The sequence below is a fragment of the Parasteatoda tepidariorum genome, chromosome 9 (assembly GCF_982258835.1).
Source record: "Parasteatoda tepidariorum strain Cologne lab strain chromosome 9, Ptep-v5.0, whole genome shotgun sequence".
NCBI classification, from domain to species: domain Eukaryota; kingdom Metazoa; phylum Arthropoda; class Arachnida; order Araneae; family Theridiidae; genus Parasteatoda; species Parasteatoda tepidariorum.
The window spans coordinates 104,715,257-104,741,242 of NC_141763.1; the positions used below are offsets into that span (position 1 = coordinate 104,715,257).

Below are 25,986 nucleotides of genomic sequence, written 5' to 3' on the forward strand. Positions count from 1 at the left end.
TACATTAAAATTTTTGTCTTGTCAAGCAGATCACTAAGGATTTATTATTTTATTCTGCTCCTCATTGGTCTTCTCAAATCAGAGACCCATCCACACCCTCACAGTTTAGGTGAAATTAATTTTGCAACAAAAAAAGTTACATTTCTTTATATATGTATCTGGGAAAGTTCAATTTGCTTGTAAGCATGAAAAATTAAGTAAACATAATATATTTTAATAAAATAAAGATTTTTAAGATCAATCAAAATAAGGTCATATTCATTTTCATATTCATTTTATGACTAATAAGCAATTTTTATGTGTAGATAATCTCTATAACAAACTTTGAAGCTGATGAGCGGTCAATTTTGAAAAATATGATTAGCATTTTAGGAGGAAAATATACAGGTTACATGACATCGCACAATACCATTATTATATGCAAAAAGTAAGTGATATCATGTATTCAGAATTAAAAGTTATTTTTTTTTATAATTAAGTAAAACTATTTAAAAAATTTCCTGTTTGATTTCCTTTCTTTAATATAATATTATGTTATTATGTATAGGTGTAGCGTGAGGGGAGGCACACTTTTTCTTTTTAGAAAACTGTTTGTCTATTTTAAGTTTTATACATACATATATGAAGTAAATATGCATATACAGTGCCCGCCGCTAATAAAATCAGCCACTTTATAAAATCAAATCGTTAAGAACTGAATTGTTACAATATTAATACATGTTAAAACATCCTTTAATAAAATCAATGCCGCCGCTTTTTAAAATCAAAATTTTGACTACATATTAAATCAAAAGTGCAATATTTCAGCTTTTTTTGTGCTTATTTATAAAATTTTATTTTTTTGAATTTTTAAAATTTTTTTAAAAGAAGCAACAGTTACTCACAAAACTGTGAAACAGGTGTGGTTAGCACTTTCCTGTGATATACATAGTGTAAGAGTTAAGGAAAAATGTGAGTGGTAAGTGGCGAGTTCATAGAAATCAATGTCAATTCCTTGACTTGAATGAAGTTTGGAGAAGCCTATCTCACTCAACAAGGGGTCGAATTCTTATCTTACTTTTTATTGAATGAACCATAGAAGGGAGAGAAGTTTCTTTTGTTATCCATTTTAACCGAGAACATGAGTAGATTTCCAAAAACTGTCTGTGCTCATGTTCCATATTATTTAAGCCGTTGGAGTAAATTAGAGTTAGAGCACATATCATTTTTAAGTTCGTTTGATGTTAAATTTTATCAGCATGCCGAAAAGGAAGGATTTGAGTCTTAAAGATAAATTCGAAGTGTTGCAAAACTATGATAAGCTTCCTAAGTGTAGTCAACGTGAAGCTTCAATTAAATTAGGCATTTCCCAAACTGCTCTTTTCAACATTCTGAAACAAAGGATAAATATTTCCGAGGAAATAAAAAAGAATGGAAATCTTCCAAGAAAGCGTAAGCGTGAAGGAAAATTGGTGGAAATTGAAATGGCTCTGTTAGAATGGTTCAAAAATGCATTCGAACGAAGAATTCCAATTCCCCTTGGAATTTTATTTCACAAAGCACAGGACTTTGCTATCTTATTTTGGTGATTCTGATTTTAAAGCTACAGATGGGTGGCTAACCCGATGGAAGGACCGCAACAACATTGTCTATCATAAATTGCATGGTGAAAAGCAAGATGCTGATTAACGACGTGTGGTCAACACTCATCAAAGACTATAAATCGGAGCAAATTTTCAACACAGATGAAGCAGGATTATTTTTCCTAGCACTTCCTGAACACACACTGCTGTTTAAAAATGAATCGACTGGTGGATGTAAAAAAAATAAAGGAAAGACTAACCGTGCTGCTAACATGCAACATGACAGGAACTGTGGAAAAAAAACTTTAGTGATAGGAAGGAGTTTAAAACCTCAATGTTTTAATGGAGTAAAACAACTGCCCACCAGTTATGCCAACAGCTATAACGCATGGATGACATCCAGCATTTTCACAAAATTTCTTCTTGAATGGGACAAGGAGCTGAAAAATCAAAAGGTCGTCTTACTTTTAGACAATTGTTCTGCGCACCCTGCTGATGAGGACCTGCGTTTGAAAAACATTAAATTAGTGTTTTTGCCACCCAACTCTACAGCTATTATTCAACCCCTTGATCAGGAAATCATAGGATCATTCAAGTTTCATTACAGAAAAATGGTTGTTCAAAAGATCATTAGTGACATAGACTGTGACAGCTCTTCGGAACTCTTAACTGCAAAAAAGCTATCAAAATCTCTTACTATTTTAGAATCAATGCATTTGATTCGTAACTCATGGGACATTGTTTCAACCCAAACAATATCAAATTGCTTTAAAAAGTGTAGATTAAGCACTGGTGATGGAGCTGATAACTGTTTCGAAGAAATGCTCAGCAATGAAGAAAATGAAATGGACAAGAATTTTTCACGTTACGTAGCTATTGACGATAACCTGCAAACATCAGGAGAAAAATCTGATTCTGAAATTGTTACAGACATCAAAAATTGCTAAGTTATTTCCAATCAAGAAATGGAGGAATCAGACTCAGAAGATGAAATAAAAATCATCAGTGCCATCTTCAATGGAAGTCAGAAAAGCACTTAATGTATTGCGGCAAGCTTTAGAACAAAGAGGAGGAAATATCAAAAGCTATAAAAACTTCTATAAACTGTCAAATGATGTTGAAAAGTTAATTTTAAATACTGCAATTCAAGCAACCATTGATCGATTTTTTGCAAAAATTTCGTAAATTTAATCTTATGTAGGGTTTTACTTAAAATAATTAAATTAGTTAAAATAAAGCATTAATGTTGTCATTATTTAAGCTTTTAAAGTGTGTGCATTTAGAATATATCTTAAACTTTTTTTTTTTTCAAACGTTGAATTGCCTCTTAATAAAATCAAAAGAGCATAAAACGAAAGTGATTTTAATAAACGGCGGGCACTGTATACATAGAACTTAATAAACTGACAGTTTTCTGTGAAAAATAGTACAAAAAGTGTGCTTTCCTTCTCATGCTGCGTTTATGTCAGGGTTGGCAAGGTTTAGGACTGAATGGATTAATACACGGTTTAAACCGTCCTGTCCAAAACCCTTTTACTCAAATTATGTCACAATTTTATCTGAACAATATTTAAAAGGTAAAATAAACATAGAACTAATAACATATTGATAATTAAATATACTAGAGAATATTTGTTTTTAAAAGTATAATGTTTTATTAATATTGTTTGACTCTTCAATTTAAACATTAAACAAAGGAAGATTAATCAGTAATCAAGTTCAATTGGTCCTCTCATTCAATAGTACATAACTGAAGTTGGACCTTGCCATACAAGTTAAGCTATTAGGGATTAAGTGCTTGGTTAGTCATAAACAGGTTTATTTACCTATAGTACTATTCAAGAATACAGTTATTTCATTCATGTTCAATTCTTTTAGCATAGTGGTGATACATCACCAGTGTCAGTAACTGAAACTGATGTTATGCCCTTCAAAACAGTTAATACATTTTTCAGTTATTTTTTATTTTCAATTTAAACTAATATATTTATATTTAAAAATATTGTGAAAAATAAAAGGTTAATTTTTAAACAAATTTAGTATTTTTAAAAAAAAAATTATTTTTTAATATTGCATTATATATCCTTATGCAAAAATATTATTTATCAGTAATAAAAGCATATTTATATTTAAAGGATTAGATATTCACTTTTGTTGTTCAATGAATTATGGAGGTTCAAAAATTATAAAACTTTTCCTATTATATTGTATTATTTTCTTTTGATAAGTTAAAGTAAATTGTATAAAAAATATCAAATATTTATTGATGCATGTATTTATTATGTGTACAATGGTTACACCTATAGAATTTTTACCTTTTACTCAAGTTCAAGGTTTTGGACAGTTTTACCCAGTTAAGGACAGTTTTACCCAGTTTAAGATAGTAAAACCCACGTGTCCTGTCCAAAACCAGTTAAGGACGTCCAAAACCCCAACCCTGGTTTATGTTATTGTATTCATTGGATTAAAAGAATAATACAAATTTACGTTCGATAGTTTTTTTTTATTTCATTCATTTATTTATTTATTTTTATTGATTGATTGCACTAAACAGGAATTTTTTAAATCAGACAATCACTGATTTCACTGTAAAAAAGTGTGTACTAAATATTGCTGATATAGATTGATATATAATATAATTTAAGCAGCTTATCCCCTGAGTTGTTTAAATTATATTATATATCAATTCTGTATATAATATAAGGATTATATACTGGTGGAAGAACCAGGTGAATAAATGAGAGTTCTACATTTTTCTTAAATCACTCTATCTTAATGTTTTTAGTAAAAAGACATAACTCATAAAATTTTTGTAAGTATATTTATTTTACTCTAACTCTATTATATATACTCTTATTAATAAATTGAGCAAAAAATTATAAATATGAAAATTTTCTGTAATAGGAGTATAAAATACTAATAATTATAAATTACTCCAACTTAAATTTTGCAGAAATGAAGGTCGTAAAGTTCAGAAGGCCAAAGAATGGAAGATTCCTGTTGTGAATATTCAGTGGCTCCATGATTTGATGTTTGGTCATTTAGATGCTCTCAGGCTATCTATGGCTCACAAGTACCAACAATATGACATAGAGAATCCATTTGCTTTTGATTATGCATTAGTACCTCATCTCATGGGTAATTCAGTTTATTTAGCATTAAAGTCTCTTTTTCTTAATTCATTCTGACATTTCTGTAGTTTAGACAAAGAACATTTAAAATGTCATATTTTTATTATATTAGTAAAAGTTGCCTGCACATTTTCATTGCAATTTAAGGGATTAAAAGAGCAACAAATAGTGCAGCAACATTTTAATGGATACATGTTTTCTTTCTTTGCATAAATTTTCAGAAGATAAAGAAAGTCTCCCATTGTAGACAGTGTCATTGGTGATCATCAGTGTGGCTTCCCCAAAGGATGGTCCACAGTTGACCAAATCTTCACCCTACGACAAACTTGTGAGAAATGTAGATAATTTGGAATTGAGACCCATCATTTATTTGTGGATTTTAAGGTGGCATATGACAATATTAATAGGACCAAGCTATTGAAGACCCTATCTGATTTTAATATTCTATCAAAATTAATCAGACTTGTAATGCTCACACTCACTGAAACCATTTCAACTGTACGAATTCAGGGGGAAATATCTACTTCTTTTGAAATTTATAATGGAGTTAGACAGGGAGATGCATTAGCATGTCTTCTGTTTAACATAGCCTTAGAAAAAGTTATTAGAGATGCTAGCATAAATACTACAGGTACTATATTTAATAAATCAGTGCAGATTTTGGCATATGCCAATGATGTAGACATCATCGCAAGATCTAGGACTGCACTGAGTGAAAAAATTTTGGCACTGGAAGAATTAGCTAGAAAAATGAACTTAAGAGTGAATGTGGAGAAAACAATATATATGTATTGTGGTACAGTAGAAACCATCCCTAAATTGTTTGAAATAGATTCTTTTAAATTTGAATCTGTAAAAAATTTTACTTGTCTAGGATCAGAAAAAGAATAATCACAGCCAATCGCTGCTTCTATGGTTTAAGATCATTATTCAAATATCACTTAAAAAAAAAGACGAAGATTTTACTTTATAAGGTATTAATCAAGTCAGTTTTGACTTATGCTTCAGAGACATGGACTCTAACAAAAAGGGAAGAGAAGTTAATAGCAACCTTCGAAAGGAAGGTCCTACGAACCATCTTTGGTGCTATCCTCGATAACAATAACTGGAGAAAAAGATATAATTTTGAAATATATAAGATCTTAAATAGTGATGATATCATTAAATCTATTAAACTAAGTAGAATGAGATGGTCCAGGCATGTAGTGAGAATAAGCCCAGAACGAACAGCATTAAGAGTCTTTAATGCAACCCCCTCCAATAAAAGGCTAAGAGGAAGGCCCAAAAAATGATGGAAAGACTGTGTGGATGAGGATTTTGCCATCCTAAAAGTAAAGAGCTGGAAATCAATTGCTAGAAGAAGGGCAGAAAGGGAAAAGCTTCTGAGGAAGGCCCAGGCTCACAAAGGGCTGTCGTGCCAGTGCTGATGATGAAAGAAAGAAAAATACTTATAAAATTCTGTCTAACTGGCAAAGGTTGTTGTTCTTTTCACGACAAACACTTATGAATAAAAACGACAAAATCGGATGAAAATTAAAATACATTGAGCATTTCGAAACTCAAAAAATTTAATGTTGCAATTAACTAAAAGTTTTTGAAATACTTCAATTTAAGGCTGATCGTGTTCTATCAAGGCTTGCTAGCGGTCACATCAAGTGCCTCACTTTCAACAAGGGCAGGAAAACCTTCGTCACCTGCACCAAGTGCCAAATTCATCAGGCTTCTCCTGAGCACCTCTTGGATTGCATGAGACTCTCTAAGGAGGATCTCTTTAGCAATCCTCTCCTGGTCTTCGACTTCCCTTCAGTCAATGAACTTGTGAATCTTGTCTGACTCTGTCTGACAGAGAGGATAAGCAACAACAAGGCTGATGGAATAACTTCATCCTAATGGGGGATTTGTGTTGATGTGTCAATAGGAAAAAGTCATGTTGAGGACCTTTTTTTTTTTTTTTTAAGAAATTTTTAGACCAAAAAATTTTCAAAGGGGGAATTAGAGTGCCAAGATGGCTAAAAAATCTATATAGCTTATCAAAATAACTCTTGATTGATTTATTGAGATATTCTTTCTGATATTTATTTTATTACCTTTCTAGTTACCCTGCAACAAATTTGTAAAGTTGTTGGTGGTCAACTTAAAGTTTTATTTAACTTTATAAGTAACAATAATATGGTTAAAATGATCAGACTTTGAAGGGGGTTTCATATTTCATTGTTATATCATTTTATATAAGAGATTTTAAGATGTCAATGAGCATGCGACAAAAAATTTATTTTAGTTATTTTTGTATACACAAAATTTTCAGAAGTATTTGAAACTTTTTAGTTCAAATAAAAATAATTGAGTGTAGGAGGTTTTGTATTTTGATGCATTGATTATGTTTTAGCCGGCTGGAAAATTCCAATCAAGATTAATGAAGAACTCTTAAAGGTATGTTTTCACGAAGATTTTACATTTATATATTAAAAATTATTTTAAAAATAATGCAATTTAAAAAAAATAATAATAATAATCTCGAATAAGTTTGGAATTTGTTGATATCTTTGTTGCAAAATTATGAATTCTTTGACTTTTAAAATACTTGTGCCTTAATGGTACTATAATTTTGATGGCAATTTTACTAAATAAACTGAATATTATTTGATATATAATTCATAATTTCAATTGCATCAAAGTATTTTTAAAGCATTGCTTAATCAGCTTATTTCCTGGCAGTGGTACATGCAAAAGTGCCATAACCATGACCATAAACTTTCTAGCAATGTTGGTTTTATTTAATAATCATAGTTTTTAAATTTTCTAAATTTGCTTAAATTTTTATTTTTTAGCTTTTATTTACAATACATTTAAAATTGAATTAAACTTCTGAAAATGTATAAAGAAATTGTAATAACTTTTTAGTAATAAATTATAACATTAAGTTCTATTATATTTTGTGTGTTTTTTGTGTAAAAATTTTTATTTGATTAAAAAAAGATTTTAAAAAAAAGAACAAAAAATTAAAAAATATATTTGAAAAAAAATTTTAAAAATATATATATATTAAAAGCTTGAAAACAAAAAAAATTTAAAAGATATCTAATAAAGATTGTTTATCAGCTCACGTGATTATAAACACAAAGAGGAGTGCTTTCTAATATTGTATCAATATAGCCAAAGCAAAATATATCAATACAATAGTATCAGAAGCACTCAAAAAATTTAAGCACAATCAAACACATTAAGTAAGAAATAGAAAAGAAAATACTGAACAAAACACAAAGCAAGATCTATGAAGCGAGTAGCAAATTCAAATAAACTTACATGTATCTTTCAAGAATGATTTAAAATATTTCCTAATAAGATTGCCAGATTACAAAGTATTAAAACAGAAAAGCAAATGGAGTTCAAAGCTTAAGTAGAGGGATTTTGTTTTAAGGCACGTTTTTACTTCAGCACTGAAGTGAGTTTGATTTGTTAATTAACAAAGATTGGCCCGAAAATGGATGTGCACAAGGTAATAATCTTTTACTGGATAATTTAAAGAAGATTATATAATTAATAAGGTTGATATATTCAATTATGAAATTTTAATGATTTTAGAAAATTAACATTTATTTTTTTTTTTTTTAAAAAAAGAGAGAGAAACATGATTTATCTGTTTTGCACAGATTTTTATCCACAGTTTTACCAAAATTGGATTTGCACATGGTAAAAAAATTAATTAACAAAGAAGTTTTTAGTAAATTTATAATAATAATATGCAATTAACTCATTGATTTTAGATAGAATTTAATTATTTTAGTTGGGTAAATGTATTTAGAAAGTAATTAGTTTATCAGTATTAAAATTAAAATCTTTTCTTTTATCGTATAAATCAACAAAGCAGATATTTTTTTTTTTAATACCCAAATCCAAAAAAATACGAAGCAAGATTAATTCCTCGGGGTAAATATTATTTAATAAAATTGTATTATCTTGAAAATTAAAGATATTAAAATCATCAATAAATCTAAAAACAAATCCTAAGTAATAATTTTTTTTTAAGATTACGTTACTGTAATTAGTATTAAAAGAATGCAATAATAATCTGTACAGATAATGTGCTTAACGAATAAAATTTTCAACACAAAGGAATTATATCAATTTTTACAATTTCTATATATATATTTCTATATATATATTTATATATATCTTTAGCACTTCATCTAATACAGATTATTATTGCATTCTTTTAATACTAATTACAGTAACAGAGAGTAATCGGCTGTAAATTCTTACTATGGATTGTAATTTATTTATTTTTTTAATTCTTGGGAAACTAAAATTTCTTAAAATAATTGAGAAAATATCAAATTTTGTCTTGTTTTAAAAAATTAAGTTGTAAAAAAAAATTTGTAAGTTTCACTGGCTTGAAAAATACTTTGCCCCAAAGGCCAGAAAACATGGCATAAACTTATTCAGCAAGCACTAGCCTTAAATTAATTCTAAAAACTCATTAATGTGTAATAATAAACTTAACACATGGTTCCTGTATGTTAAGGAGATCATGAAAATTTTTTTATGTGTTACAAAGTTAAATTTTGACTCAAAATTTGAAAGATAATTAATTTTTTTTAAAAACAAAACCTGTAAAATTATCAGTGGTGAAAGTAAACAGCTGTTATGAATTTGATTTATTTCATATAAAAATACTGAATTGTAGTGGAATTTTTACCCTATATATTGTTTCATTATGTGTCTTGAAGTTTGATAATTGGCATATCAAAATGTTATGTGTAAAAAAAATTCCATTTTTCTTATTAAAAATTTGCTGTTCAGGTAAAAAGAATTTTTGAAAATTTTATTTTTGAAATATGACGGCGATATCATTTATTTCTATGTATATAGCAATACCAAAGAAAGAATAATACCTTAGATAAAAGTTACCCTTTTTTTTTTAGAAACATTTTCTTTTAGAAGAAAAGGAAAAAGTTGCTGAAAACACTGAAAAAGTGAGCATTGAATTATTATCTTAAACTTAACAATGTCTTTCCTTTTGTGAAATTTAGGTTATATAATGCTTTTTGTAAATAATTTTTTTAACTAAGAAAAGAATGAGCATGCTTAAAATAACAAAAATAAAATTAAATAAACAAAATCGAGTGAAACTTAAAAACTGTATATAGTATCATATCACAAAGTTTATTGTTTTGGGCTACTACTATTACAGATTAACAGAGACTCTAAATTCTACAAATCCTCCAAAGTTTCTATGCAACTTTTTACTTATTCTCTGTAGTTTCTACATAATGAAGTAGGGACTGGCAGGAATTAAAAATCATTCTATGCAGAAATCTAACTTTGAACTTTTCACCCATCTTCTAATTTATAAATTTCTAGCAATGTGTTTGCTAAGTGTAATTTTTTTCTTTCTTTTTGTATTTTGAGCCTAATATTTCCATGTGTTGAAATGTCATATCAGATTTATCTATTGACTTCTCAGCTAAATTTCCTTATTTTGTTCCAAACTGTATAATTTAAAAAATAATAATAATATATTTTTTTTTACGGTATTTCATAATTTATTTTCTTCATAATTTATATTCTTCATAATTTACTTTCCTACCCCCTTCTAATTTCTTCGTTTATGGTTCTTGAACCTTTAAATAATTTTTATTTTTGTTTTTAAGCTGTTTCATTACGTGAATAAAGATTAATGAAAATTTAAGATATTAATTTTGTTCCAGTTTTTTATTACATTAAATTTTCAATATTTCATTGGTATGTTTTGAATTTGCCACGCAATATTTAATTTTAAAACTAATGAAAGATTTTGCAAACTACTGAAAAATTTTAAAAGCTAACCAAGGTTGGAGTACCTGGATTAAAACAGAAATAATAAAACTTCAAGGAAGTTTCTAACTAAAGTATCATGATTCTGTTCATTGAATTGTATTAGATACAATCTGCTAAGTAAGGGGCCAGTGACTGCTTCATATTATTGTTTTTTAATGACACTCAAAACTATTCTCCACTATTTAGGCATTTATTTCATTATGAAACTAGTGTTGCAATACTAAAAGAACACTTCTGAAGGAACTATTATTTGAGCCTCTTGTACCTATAATTTTTGACTTCATAATAGTTTGAAAATGTTGTTAACTACATTGCTTATTTTATCTCACTGAACAATCACACCAGGCCATTTGGATAGTAGGGTAAGCGTTATCAGCTGTTGTGCCGAGTTGTATTTGCAAGCACGCTTTATGAAATGTTTCCCCAGTAATTGTGTAAACAGTACTAGAGCTAAGTTTATTTTTGAAATTCCATCCTCTGTTACATAAGTCTCTCTTGATGAATAACATTGTGTGTCTTTTGTGTGGGCTCTTTTTCCTTGGCAAGTACACACTGATTTTTATTTGTTGATCTCACCCCTTTCACTTTTGAAAAGCATACAATCAAGGATGAGATTTTTCTGCTTTCGCTTTTGTCTCTCGAATTTCAGCCTTTTTATCAAAAACTCCGATTCTGTAAAAGTTTCGTTTTTCATATAAAAATATTCCTCTTTTTGTGAAAATTCAGTCGTTGAAATAAAATTATATTAATTTCCGATTTTCAGAGATAAGCAGAGAACTTGAACTGCGTCATAGCTGCTAACCCTTCCCCATTTTTACTTATTTTAGCTATTTTCTCTGCTTTTACGCTCAGAAAATGAGATTTTCCATATTTTTATGTGCCTCCAAAATAGTTCCTGCTTTCGTAATTCAGGTGTCACTGCTTCCTGTTAGATAGCGCGAAAGCAAACAAAATAATAATAAAATTAGCGGTAAAAATATTTATTTGCTCATTCAATTAATCTTGTACATTTTTATTTATTATGGCTAAACAAAAACAAAAAATTTGCAAACAAGCCTTTTAGAAATCCCAAGCCAGAATCTGCTAATATCTCGATTCTTATTAACCAGATTTAAAAATCCAATATCGCGATTAGTATTTATGCGTTTTTAAAATCGCGATTTTAATATTCAAACATCGATATTCGTATTTATCTGATTTTAAAGTTTTGCATTCAATTCTTATTCACTCGATTTAAATTTCGTACGTTGTGATTCCTATTTACAAAATTTTAAAATCCACTATCGCGATTTAAATATCTAACATCGATTTTTGTATTTACCTGATTTCAAAGTTCCGCATGACGATTCTTATTCACGCGTTATAAGTAATGTACATTGCAATTCTTGTTTACAAGATCTAAAAATCCAGTATCATGATTTGTATTTATGCATTTTGAAACCGCCATTTTATCAAACATCGATTTTCGTATTTACCCGATTTAAAAGTTGCACGTTTTGATTCTTATTCATGCGATTTAAGTATCGTACATTGCGATTCTTATTTACTCGTTTTTAAACCCTATGTAGTGATTCAGATTCATGTGAGTTTAAAATCTATTGTCGTGATTCGTTTATCCGGTTGTGATGTCAAACATCAATTTTCGTATTTATACGTGATTTAAAAATTAGACATTGTGATTCATATTCACATTTAAAAATTATGCCTCATGATTCGTGTTTTCGCATTTTTTGAATTTGCTATAGTGTTTCATATTCACATGATTTAAAAGTCACATATCCTGATTCATATTCTCTCAATTTGAAATCAAATACAGTAGAGCGCCTATTATCCGAACATCCAATTATCTGAACTATCACCGAATTCTCCCTTTTTTCTTTTCTTTTTGAAGTTTAGAATATTTTTTAACTCATCGACATTTTTTCTAAATTTAGAAGAATAAATAATATCCACTGCGTCTGAAGACCATATTTAATTTACAACCTTTTTGATGATGCATGATGATAGTGAATGCCTGGAATTTAGTAAAAGCATTGACTCTTAGAAAATTTTGGAATAAAATTCTTAACAGAGAAACAAGCAAAATTGAAGTTTCTGAACCATTAGATCTTCTGGTTATACAACAAGATGTCAGGTTATACAACAGAAGAAATAGAAGACTGTTGTCGAGACACTGAAAACGACCCAGGATTTTATCTGATGATGAAATTGTTGCAGAAATTTCGAAAGAAAATCGGAACTCCACATACAAAGAGGAAGAAGTAGGGGATCAAGTTCAAGATAGTGGACCTTCTCATATAGAAGCATGCAATTCATTAGCTATTGCAATGAATTGGCTATGTCAAAATGATGTTTTTCCAGTTCAGTTGATTTATTTAAAAAAAATAAGGGATACGGCTGCTCAAAAAAGAGCATCTTCTTTGAAACAAAAGTCTTTGCTGGATTTCTTTTGCAATGGAAAATAAAGAAAAACGTGGTAAAATCAGTAATTGACAAAAAATTATAAAAAGCTGAAATGTGATTTAAAAATATTCAAAATGAAATAAATAAATAAAAAATATTTTAAAATTGAACAAAAAAAAAAGGCTTTTAAGCACTAAGCTATTTTAGATATTACTACCAGTCCTAAATCTGAAAAAAGTGTGAAGTTAGTGCATAAATAATAATCATTTAAACTAGATTTTAAACAACTTTCCAATTATCCGAACCACGTTCGGTCCCGAGCAGTTCGGATAATCGGCGCTACCTCTTTTGGATTTCATTGTTCTTTGCATCTTCTCTGAGGGAACCAAAATACTGTTCATTTCATTTAAAATATTTCATAATATTTGAAGAAAAAAATTTATTAAAATTTTTATTAATTTCAGTTATAAACCTTGCATTGTTTACAATATTTTAAGAAATGCTTAAAACGAAATACTCTACACTATTAATATGAATAGTTTCCTTAATCGTTTAAAGTATTCAATTTTTGATAGAATGGCCACTTTTAAAAAATGCTAAAACTGGCCTTATCTGTTTGCACAAAACTGCGATCTGCAATTAGTGTTCTGTGGAAGAGTTTCTAACAAGTGATGAGTTCTCTGATTATATTTAGATCCAAACTATAATTCAAAATTTATTTATACTTTCCTTTATGAATATATTTTAAGAAAAATTCCAATGAAATAGAAATTGCATTTTTTTTAAAAGAAAATATAATATTTCTTGAACAAATTATGAAAAAAACAAGTATTTATAAAATATTGAATTTTTTTTTTTTTTTTTTTGCGTTTTTTAAAGGAAAATATAATGTTTCTTGCAGCAATATATTGTTTTAACAAATTATGAAAAGAATACACATTCATAAAATATTGCATGTCTTTTCTTTAGCGCTTTTCAAATCAAAATAAAATTACAAAATTTTTTAATAAAGAAAAATGATTCTCTAATAACCATTATCAATGTTTATAGCAGTTTTCATTTCAAAGTAAACCATGATATGGCTTGTTTTATTTATTTTCAGCTTTTCTATGTTACACCAAAAACAAATTCATAGTTAGACTAGGCATAGCACAAGAACTGAAAATTTAACTGTCGGACATGAAACCTAATTTAAGATTCTAATAATAAAAAATCTTTATTCTACTAATTAAATATTTTAAAAATAGTCTTTCATAGATTATAGTTTACACAATTACCTTTATAAACTTTATTTATAAAATCGGGGTTCGACGGAAAGAAGGTTAATTATTTAGTGTTGGGAACTGCTGATCTAGGTATGGTCAAAGCAGCAACTACATTTAAGATCCATCTCCAATTTTCTAAGTACCATAGTTTTGATTTAATGACCACTGATTAGTTACTTATTGACTATATCTAATTAATAAGGTAATTGTGACTATAATAACAGAAGAGTAAATTAATTTGCATGTAAAGTGAATTAAAACTGTAGAGAAAACAGATATTACTTTATTACAAATACCTTATTGTCTTTTGTGTACTATAATTTACTTTGCTTATCATATGATGTTGTAGTGCTATTGAAATACTGTAAATGGCAGAAACTTAATACTTACGTATAAGAATGTGAAGTATCAATTCAAAGTAAAAATATTTAAGCTGATAACTTTATTAAAATGCGTAGGAAAAAATCTTTGCTGCACACTATGTTGTTTAAAATGTTTATTCTAAGAAGGCTTAAAACAAGCTTACAATATAACAAAATTATGTTTCAAAATAAAAATAAAGTCTTCAAATAATGTAATTCTAAATAATATCCTTTCTAATGTATAGTATCATTTTTTTTTTAAATGTGCTAAGTAAATATACAACATTAAGAGAAATATTGTGAGTGTAAGAAAAAAAAAGGATTGCTTTTTTTTAATATTTCCAATGAATTTATTTATAGTTTAATAATTTTTATTGCTGAATTTAGAAAATTCATAATTTGTTTCCTGGTTAAGTTATTAAAAGTTGAAAAATGATGTTTTTACAGTTATTATTATTTTTTTTAAATCTTATTTTCAGGATGAGAAAAAAAGGGAAATTGAAAATGGTGAAAATGAGGAGAATGAATCAAAACGATTGAGGTAACTAAATTTATTGTTTCTTTCTTGAAACTGTGTAGATCAATTCCTAAGCAAAAACAAAAAAAACCTGAAAAGTTCCAATTAAAGTTTCATTAAGGATTATTTGAAGTTTGCTCTCTCTTATGAGGTGAGCTTTGGCTGCCATTTTGAATTTACTGAGAGAAAGAAGGGTTTCAAAATGTGACAAACTGAAATTTGGAGATTCATCTTAATTTTGAGACCAATGGCACGATTGTAGTAATGTGGCCTGCATTAGGCACCTTAACTTCTCAGATACTCCATCTCAATCTAGTACCCATCCATCTGAGGCCAACATTAAGGATTGTACCTCAGACTTTTGATAAAATTAATAGAGAATAGTTAATAAAGGTTTTGTGTATAAATTTTGACTTCTGATCTACTTGTTCTATAGACTTGGTGTTGATCTCTTTCAGTTCAGCATAAATCAATAAATATGAAACAGTACTTCAGTTATCTAGAGAGCAATGTCAGATACATAAATAAGTACAAAACTTTGTTCTTTATACATAAAAACTTTTATAACTATATAACTTTCATAAATTCTATTCAGCATTAAGCAATACTTTAGAAACAATGCCTCACTTGTTTAGAAAGACAGATGTGTTAAACTACTAAAAGTCAGAATCTGTATTTTTATAACATATTGATGCTTGACAATAAGTCTTTTCTACTTGGTTTCTCTCTCATTCAATTCAATGTTGAGAGAAAGAAAAAAGAAAAAAACTATTTTATTTGTCCAGACACACAAGACATTCAGGATGGCAGTTGAAACTCAACTTAACTTCAGGTATCTATTCTAGACCATAAGTTATAAAGTGATTTCTACCTTTTATCTAATATTTTTTTATTCTGCTACTTAAAACATGACCTAATACAGAAATTCAAAATTTTGAATTGTGCTAATGTTATTTATGGTAAAACTTGGAAAAATCCCTTATGATTATCTAAATATTTTATATTGCGATCATGTATGCTATAAGTTGTTATGTTTACAAAAAAAAAAAAAAAAAGAATTTAAATTGTTTTAGGAAAATAAATCTATGATGTAATTTTGTGAAATTATGTAAGTTTTATTATGGATTTTGAATTATTAAATACTTTCATTACTGCAGAAGTGATTCACCTGAACTGGATGAAAATATTCCATTGACCACACAGAATCCACCTGACACTGACAGAAAGCCGAGAGTTATAATTACGGGTCTATCTAAATTCAAGGAATTAGCAAAGGTTTGTTTATATTTTTTAAGAACTGTTATTCTGACCTTATATTTTGGTGAGAAGAGTTTCGTAAGCAGTTTCTTAATTAAGCTCCTGGCTCTGCTTGTGTCTTTTGTATACATTTTCACTCTATTGTTTGCTTTATTTTTAATTTCCTTAATAGAGATTTACTTGTATTTGGTGATAAATGTAAATCTGAACTGCTTTTTTTTTATTTTAAAATCTGTAATGATAAATATAAATGATTATGTATAAAATATGCGATTCTATTTAAGCTGTGAAAAAGTAACCATATAATTGTAGACTGATGAATGTAGCCCCAATAACAGAACATAAAAATACTTCAAGTTTTAAGCATACAGGATTTTGAGAGTCTTATTTTAGAGTGCATTTTGATAACAATGTAAAATAATCTAAATTTTAAAAAGTTTTTTTTAAATTTAAATTAAGGTTTATTTTCTGCCTTAATAAATTCTTCAGTAAAATTTTCGGACATTGTAGATTTTAAAAATAATTCAGGTTTTTATTAAAGTGTTCTTGGTAGCGTAATTTACTTTTTTTATATATCTCTATATACAACGATATTTTTATCTATGTACAACTACATTACTGAATCATTTCTAACAGAGGAATCATATGAAAGAAAAGAAAAATAACTTTTTAAGTAGTAAAATAATTGCACATAATATTTCATTAAATTTATAGCATCAGTAATATTTAAGCTCTAACTTATACTGAGAATAGTTAAAAACTCTCTTTTTTTACAAATACATTCTGATAGTAGCTATATAAATAAAAATGATAACAGTGTTTTTGTAGCTCCTAAACATATATGTGTTGCGGCAATGGTTCAGTGAAACAATAATAAAAGAAGACCCAAATTTATATAACAATAAATTTAATGAAGGAATCAACAAAACAAGTATGGTATCAGCCAATAGGTTACCCGAACCTTGTATCCATTCTGTTCCATGCAAGCATTTTCAAAGCATGTATTCTATTTTAAATTTATCATTTACTTTAATTTGTTTTAGATTGTATATCAATTGGGTGGCTGCTTAGCAAAGAATGAGTTAGATTGTACCCATCTTGTAGCTGATCACTTTGCTAGAACTGTGAAATTCTTAAGTGCCATACATTTTGTGAAATATGTAGTCTCTCCAGAATGGCTCACAGAGTCAGGAAAACAAAATAAATTCATAGGTAAGCAATATGTTTATTTTTATTCTATCAAAGCTTCTGACATTGAAAAAAAAGCACCAGAAAATGACCATTTATAAAACTTGTTTATGCCTGAATGTTAGTGACATTGTTGTGATTGTTATTAATCCTCTTTCCAGACGAGGAAGATTTTATTTTGAGTGATCAGGAAAATGAAAAGCTTTTTGGATTCCATTTAAAAACTGTACTGAAAAGAAAAGAGCGGATACCCATATTTAAAGTAAGAATAAAGTTTTCAATTTTAATGTGTATTTCTTTAAATTTTTGAAATTAGGTGTAGCAAACAATTGTAAAATTAGGGATGCCCCTGGCACCTAAAAAGGCGACTAAAACCACTGTTTTGCTGAAATCTCAATTTAACTTTTTTACATTACCATAATGTTAGAAAAAAATTGCTATTAAATAAAGTTCACTAGAAACGCTATGTGAAAAATGCTATGTCATGATGAAAACGCAGATACAAAGAAAATTAATTAAGAAAAAGCCAAAGAAAAATTGAAAAAAATTCTTATGAGTCTCTAAAACAAAACTTCAGCATTGAAAATAACAGTTTCCTTTGTTACCAGTTATCTATATGACAGTAGAGTGACAATAAACAAATAGTCTCTCTGAAATGTTCAGTTAAAATGCCCAGCTATAATTAAAACAGCAAAAATGATAACGAAACCAAAAAATAATTTTCAATTCTTAAAACTAAAAGTGTTGAAAAAAAGGACAAAATTGACTTGTCTGAATATATTTTTTAAAGAAAAACATATGTACAAAAACTTGTGGTTCAGTATAAAGTAATCTAGTTTCAATTCTTCAGTTTTCCATTTGTCTTCTAGGAGATAAATTTGCTAGCACATCAGTTTTAAGACTTAATAAATGTGTGTAAAACTGTTTCTTATAATAAACTATACTATATCTAATATAATTAAAAATACGATTTTAGATTGTACTTAGAAAAGTAATTTTACGAAAAATACGTTGGTCGATCATTCGGCCAACTGAATTTTTGACAAAAAGCCAAATAATCATCTCATGCCTAATTTTAATTCAATATTATTGCAACATGAGAACTTCATTCCAGAAGATAAATTTGCAGGGAAGCGGACGAAAACTTAAATTTTTAAACTGTACACAGTTTGTAATTTTGATTTCAATTTCTTGTTGCCTAATTAATTTTTTAAGAGAAAAATCTTTGAAAAAAAAAACTTTTTTCATATAAAAAATCTAATAATTCAATAAAAAGAAATTATATCTGAAGTTTATTACTAAATAAGTATCAAATTTTATTTTTAACTATAAAGGTTTTTTTATTTATGTTAGTCTTTTGTTTAAACCTTATAAATTTTCTTCAATTAAAATATTTAATTTGAATTCATAGTATTTAATATATATTTAATTTTTTTATATTTTCATTCTGTGAGCATTGCAGTTTTATTTTTATTTATTTATTTTTTTGTTAGAATTTATTTTAATGTAACTTTGGCATAGCGTGATATGATTAAAACAAAAAAAATTTATTTTCTACAATATTTATTTATTTTTATTTTACTTATATATTTTTTTATTTATTTACTTTTTTTTTTTGATAAATCTGTTTTTGATGTGATAAAAAGGGAATTTTTTTTTTAAAAAAAAGTGTTAGTTTTTTTTCATTATTTTTTAATGAATTTTAATAATTAAAAACATTTAATTTTCTGAAAATATATTATTAAGTTTACTGATAAAAAAAATTTACTGCTAAGAACTTTAATGTTTAAATAAATATTACTATATTTGCCGTTAACATGTCTAAATACGTGTTCGGCCCTCCTCCACCTCCAAGTCCTCAAGTGACCCTTCACTCTAAATGGTTATGCATCTCAAATCTTAGTGAAGTTTGAAATATTTTGGGAGTGAACTGTAATTATATGCAAGTGGTAGTATTTACAATAATCGAGATTGTTGTTTAAATAAAGTACTAGAAAAATTTAACATAAATTCTACTTTAAATAAAGGTTTTCATTTCACAAGGAGTTGTACTTAAAGCTAATGATTAAGATGATTAAATTATAGATTCCACATTGTATTGTAGTATAATAGGATGTTTATTGCTCTTTGCATTAAGATCGAAACTACATAATGTTTTCCACTATTTTATTATGACAATACTGTAACAAAACAGGAATATTTCACTTGTACAACAAGTATTTAGTTATTTAAGTTATACTAAGAATTATTCAATAAATATTTCAAATACAATTATTGATTTAAAAAGTGTATTTGTAGACTATTTGGGCAAGTGTTCAAGAGGAAGTTACAGTGGAATTATTATGTTAATTGGAGATGTTTTCCAATTTATTGGAATGAACAAAACATAATAAACAAAACATAATGAGCAAGAAATAATAAGTCTTTCTAGTAGAGAGGTATAATACATATCTATGACTCAATGTGTTACTAATTTAACTTGGTTTAAAAATGTTGTAAATGATTGTAGTGTAAATCGTATAAGATTATCTAGAAATAAACCAATTATATTTCTGACTCTTATGTGTTACTCACTTTGGAAGGAGCCCTATTTATAATCATAGGCACATTGATATAAAATTTCATTATGTTTGTGAAACGTTTAAATAATGTATTTCTTTGAGTTATATATCAAGCAAATTGAATTTAACAGACATGTAAACAAAAGCTCATGCCTGTAATAAACTTAAACAGTTTTGTAATAAAATTTTTGTAAGATGGACATCACATCATGAGGGGCGAGTGTTCGAATTACCGCACAAACATTAGTATTCAACACCCAAAATAATACTTTTATGCTTGTTTTACTAAACGCTTTCATATGTTTAGATAAGTAACATCTTTTCTGTAATTAAATAAGTAATATTGAAAGTATAATTGTCTATTAAAAATAAATATTTGAAGCCATATATTTTACTAAAAATTTTCATATTTAAATAAGTAACAATATTACTGTAAACAAATAAACAATATTGAGGGTATGAATGTCTATGAAAATAATTTTTTCTACCATATACTTTAAAAGATATTTTAATGATTTTAATACTTGAATATTTTCATATTTAACTTAGTAAAAATATTGTTGTGCACAAATAAATAATGTTGAGAATATGAATGTCTTTAGAAAAGCTTTGAGATTCTATACTTAATCAAATTTTTATATTTAAATAATTAACAACTTTGTAAACAAATAAGTAATTTTGACAATCTATCATAATTAACTTTTAGATCTATATTTTTAAACATCAATATTTTCATATTCAAATAGTTATCCAAACAATTTACACTGTATTTTTAAACTATTTTTACATTTGATTCTTAGCACAAATTAACAAATCTTGCAGGACTATGTCTTTTTCGTCACTGCTGGTGTAGTACCAAAACCTGATGTGTTAAAACGCATTATTGAATCAGGAGGTGGGAAGCCTGTTTTTAAGAAAGCTCCTACTCTCAAGCAAGTGAAGGCTCTTGAAGAAGTATGTTAAGCTTTTATTTATTTTGTTTAAAAAAATAATTAAAAAAATCACTCATCACTAAGATTTTCAATACCAAATATTCAGTCATGTAAATAAACGTCCTACCTTTGTTTCATTTAAATGCACATGATACGCACTAGTTAACTTTCTTTCGATCTTTTTAGAACTTGTGGACCAAATAAATATACGTATTGTATTGTCAACTTGTTTCATTTTGTTTCTGTGTCTATAAAATTTGAGTATTTAAAAATCTTACTGAAATTTTACATTTTCAGAGTGAGAGGAAATTTGCAATGATATCATGTGATAATGATCTGCATCTATGCAAGATGTATCTGGAAAAAAATATTAGTAAGTTTCATATCACTTTTAAATAATTAAAAAAGAGTAGTTTCATCTACTAATTGACTGACAGGACTTTCACCTGTAAAATTATGCAGCTGACATATATATAGTGTAAAATACGGATAAAGTGCCCCCCCCCCCCCATTTTTAAGAAAATCGCCGTGTTGTAGAGAGGGGCGAATCAAGGGTACTGAAGAAAATGCAAAGTGTCGTTATTAAAAAATCAACTATATTTGATTGGGCAAAATTAACTATGAATCACAAAAAATAAACAAAATAAAGTAAAAATAATTAAAGCAAAAAGAAGTAAATATAAATTTTAATTAGTAAATCTAACTTATCTTCTACAGCAATCCTTTATTTTTAAATCCTGGTACGATTGCAGCACAGGCAAATATGTGAAATAATAAAAATTCAGCAAGAAAATAAAAAAATATGAATGACAAAATATTACAAAAAAAAGAAAGGAGATTTATTTACATTTTTCTGCTGTACCCATCTTCACTTTCATCTAGTGCATTGGAAATACCACAACACTTAAATGAATTTGAGATCAGAATCCAAAAATATATAGAAAGAAATATCAGAGTCATCCTCTAAAATAAGGTTAACACACTCTTCATTCAGTTCATCGGTGATATCATTGTCTATAGATCCAACATTAACTTCTGCTAATCGAGAATGGAAAAGCCCGTCTTCACTTTCATCTAGTGCATTGGAAATACCACAACACATAACTGAATTTGAGATCGTCTCTTCGGAGACGACCTCCAGAGCGGCTGACACGAAACCAATCACATCTTGCCGAGTTAGTCTTTTTGACTTCTCCGCAAGAGTCTTTTGTTTATTCCTAATGAAGGGCACCCATTCTCTTAATGAACTTACTTTTAAAGGGCTCTATCTACGAAATATCTGCTGGCTGCAGAAAGCTTGTGCACCCTACCAGAATTAAAATTATATCTGTGTCCAGACTTTTTCATTTTTCAGAGAGACTTGTAGTTCTATGAATTGAAAACTGATCCAAGATAATAAACCTCCGAACATCGTCCCTATTTGGACCCCAAATCCTTCTTAGCCATCATCCATATTTGTTGACAAAGCAGGTAACCTTAACCTTGTCTGGTATTTTTAGACAATTCTAACAGGGATGAGATTTTTCCGCTTTTTAGCGGATTTCCGCTTTTTTCACTTTTATCTTTTGAATTTCAGCTTTTTTATCAAAAATTCAGATTTTTCTAAAAATTTCACTTTTTTTATAAGTATTCCGCTTTTTCAGAAAATTCACCCATTTTCAAAGAGAACAGAAAATTCAAACTACATAGCCACCAATCCTTTCTCATTTTAGCTCTTTTCTCCCCTTTTACTCGCAGCAGATAAGATTTTCCGAATTTTTTACCCGCCCTCCAGATAGATCCGATTTTTAGTTCAAACGACGCTGCTTCTGACAAGCCTTTTAGGGGTCCCAAGCCTGGAATCTGCTAATATCTCGATTCTTATTCACACGATTTTAATATCAAACATAGCTTTTCATATTTGCATGTTGCGATTCTTATTCACACGATTTGAATATTGTACATTGCGATTCTTATTCACACGATTTGAATATTGTATGTTGCGATTCTTATTTACGAGATTTAAAAATCCGATATTGTGATTCGTAGTTACACCTTTTTAAAAACCTATGTAGCGATTCGTATTCACGCAATTTTAAAATTCAATGTCTTGATTTGCTCATGCGGTTTATAATATCAAACATTGATTTTCGTATTTATACGTGATTTTAAAATAAGGCATTGGGATTCGCATTCATGCATTCTAAAAATTATGCATCAGGATTCGTATTTACGCTATCTAAAAATTATGAATCGTGATTTGTATTTACGCGTTTTAAAAATTCGATATCCTAGTTTGTATTTTCTCATTTTCAAAATCGTATGTCTAGTTTCATATTCATGTGATTTCAAAATCCATAATTGTTATTCATATTCACGCAATTTTAAGATCAACTATCGCGATTTTTGTAAGAAGTAAATTTTTTTAAAAAATTAGTTACTATAAAGGTGACTGTTTTTCTAACGACGATTATTAGTATATGTAGGTGTTGCAACATCAGAGAAACTGGAAGGGAATATATTCAAAACTTACATTCTGTGCTTGCAAAGAAGAGAAAATAGAATTTGTCACAAGATGTTTGATGATGAACTAACGACTAAATATAGCAAACATAAAAGATATAGCAAACAAAAGCAATCACTTTAAAAGGGATTTAATTAATTTTTTTTTTTTGGAAAAAGATTTAATTAACTAATCATCAAAATTTTATTTATAATTGCTGTTATTTATGCTGTAAAATGCAAAATTCTTATCAAATATAAAACAATTATCTAAACAGTTGCTGATTGTCATGTAATTTTTCAAACTAAAGTAGCAATTTTTGTATGTTAAGGAGTTACTATATATTTCTACTTCACTGTTATTGATATGTTTCAAAGGGCTCTAGTTAGATTAGACTATAATATGAACATAATGATTCAGTCCATTGTTAAAGTTTTTTTTTCCAATATAATTCAAAAAGTAATATTACTGATAAATTTGCTATAAATCACATAACAGTATTTATTAAAAGAAATGAAATATTAATGTATATTCTTAGTAGTTTTAATTTGCTAAACCAGGTAGTTTTTCAAGTAAAAATTGTCTCTTATGTGAACTGAGGAAAAATATAATTTCCAGCTTTATTTTTTCAATTAGTAATTTTTATTTTCACTAAATGTTGAGTATCAATGTAATCATTTATATAATAATAGATTAGTACACAATTGTATATCAACACATTAGTTATTACCTTAAACTGTCTGGAATTTATTGTTAAAGGGTTGCGCTTGCGTAAAATTTACTATTGTGGAAATTCAGCTTTTTTGCCTTTTGGCTAATCTCATCCCTGATACTAAGAAACGATCACTCTCTTTTAATCTCATTTAGCTCCTTTCTATTCCCATTTTTCTTCCTCCCCGTTAGGACACTTCTAAGAGTGACGCTCTCTTTCACATTCAATTCTCCCACCTTAAAATTTTTTTCCTTTCTCAGGGATGTGATTCTTCCGCGGATCCGCTGATTTCCGCTTTTTTCAGATTTTTCCATATCTTCCGCTCTTTTTTCATAAATTTCCGCGCGGAAAAAATTTTTATGCAGTAAATGATATTTTGTTGAAAATTTTTTTCTTTTGTTGAAAATCAATTCCCATTCACGCAATTTAAAAATTTAATATCGCGATTTGTATTTAAGCGTTTTTAAAACCCAATATCGCGATTTGTATTTAAACGTTTTTAAAACCCAATATCGCGATTCATATTCCCGCTAGTTTAAAATCCAATGTTGCGATTCGTATTCATATATATTTTTAAATTTCAATATTGCGATTCGTTATCATTATCACGCGGTTGTAATATCAAACATCGATATTCGAATTTATACGCGGTTTAAACATTCATTACTCGTTGCGATAAGTATTCACGGACTCTAAAAAATTATGCACCGTGAATCTTATTTACGCGATTTAAAAATTCAATACCGCGATTTGTATTTTCGTGCTTTTAAAATTCAATATCGTGATTCTTATTCAAGCGATTTTAAAATCCAACATCGCGATTCTTATTCACCCTATTTTAAAATCGAACATCGCGATTCTTATTCACGCAATCTTAAAATCCAACATAGCGATTTTAAAATCCGATATCGCCTTATTCACGCGATTTTAAAATCCGGCATCGCGATTCTTTTTCACGCGATTTTAAAATCAAACATCGCTATTCTTATTCACGCGATTTTAAAATCAAACATCGCTATTCTTATTCAAGCGATTTTAAAATCCAACATCGCGATTCTTATTCAAGCGATTTTAAAATCCAACATCGCGATTCTTATTCACCCTATTTTAAAATCCAACATCGCGATCCTTATTCACGCACTCTTAAAATCCAACATCGCGATTCTTATTCACGCACTCTTAAAATCCGACATCGCGATTCTTATTCACGCAATCTTAAAATCCAACATCGCAATTTTAAAATCCGATATCGCGTTATTCACGCAATTTTAAAATCCGGCATCGCGATTTTTTTTCACGCGATTTTAAAATCCAACATCGCGATTCTTAATCTAAGGCCTCTAAAAATTGTGTGAGAAATGAACTTTCTTGTCCTATCAACACTGATGATCAAAAGTCTGCAAAACGCAGTCTACAGATCAGTCATGTCATGTTAATAAAAGACCATCGAAAAAACAAAGAACTGATGAGAAAGTCCATAAAGGTCCTTTAACCAATAAAGAAATGTTTTTTAAAATGATCTGATACATAAAATCCTGCTTGTGCATAATTACTCAAAGTTATCTAAATTATTAAAAAAAAATTTTTTTAATCAAGATTTTATTTAAGAACATAATTACTATTTATTTATATTTATTTGAATAGATAATAATGTAATCATTATCAGATTGGCTATTGAATTCATATCATTTTTTCTTTTGCACGTTTAATGCTACAGTTATAAACTTCCTCTTTTTTGTGTTTTTGTCAATCACATCCCTGTGACTTACATGTAGTAGGAAAGAAATGTTAACCATG

General features: G+C 28.0%; 1 protein-coding gene across 4 annotated transcripts in view; it reads left to right on the plus strand.

Annotated features, from left to right (window-relative positions):
* Nucleotides 1-25,986, plus strand: part of LOC107439064 (uncharacterized) — a 70,373-nt gene that overhangs the window by 38,958 nt on the left and 5,429 nt on the right. For 3 of the 4 annotated variants that reach the window (XM_087152548.1, XM_016051535.4, XM_016051536.4), the window contains exons 12-21: nt 306-427; nt 4,516-4,700; nt 7,080-7,123; nt 9,616-9,666; nt 15,020-15,081; nt 16,215-16,332; nt 17,358-17,526; nt 17,664-17,764; nt 20,886-21,017; nt 21,293-21,368. In XM_087152548.1, coding sequence (XP_087008674.1) covers nt 306-427; nt 4,516-4,700; nt 7,080-7,123; nt 9,616-9,666; nt 15,020-15,081; nt 16,215-16,332; nt 17,358-17,526; nt 17,664-17,764; nt 20,886-21,017; nt 21,293-21,368 — 1,060 coding nt within the window. The remainder of the gene's footprint in view (nt 1-305; nt 428-4,515; nt 4,701-7,079; nt 7,124-9,615; nt 9,667-15,019; nt 15,082-16,214; nt 16,333-17,357; nt 17,527-17,663; nt 17,765-20,885; nt 21,018-21,292; nt 21,369-25,986) is intronic. The other variant, XM_016051538.4, reaches the window with a different exon arrangement.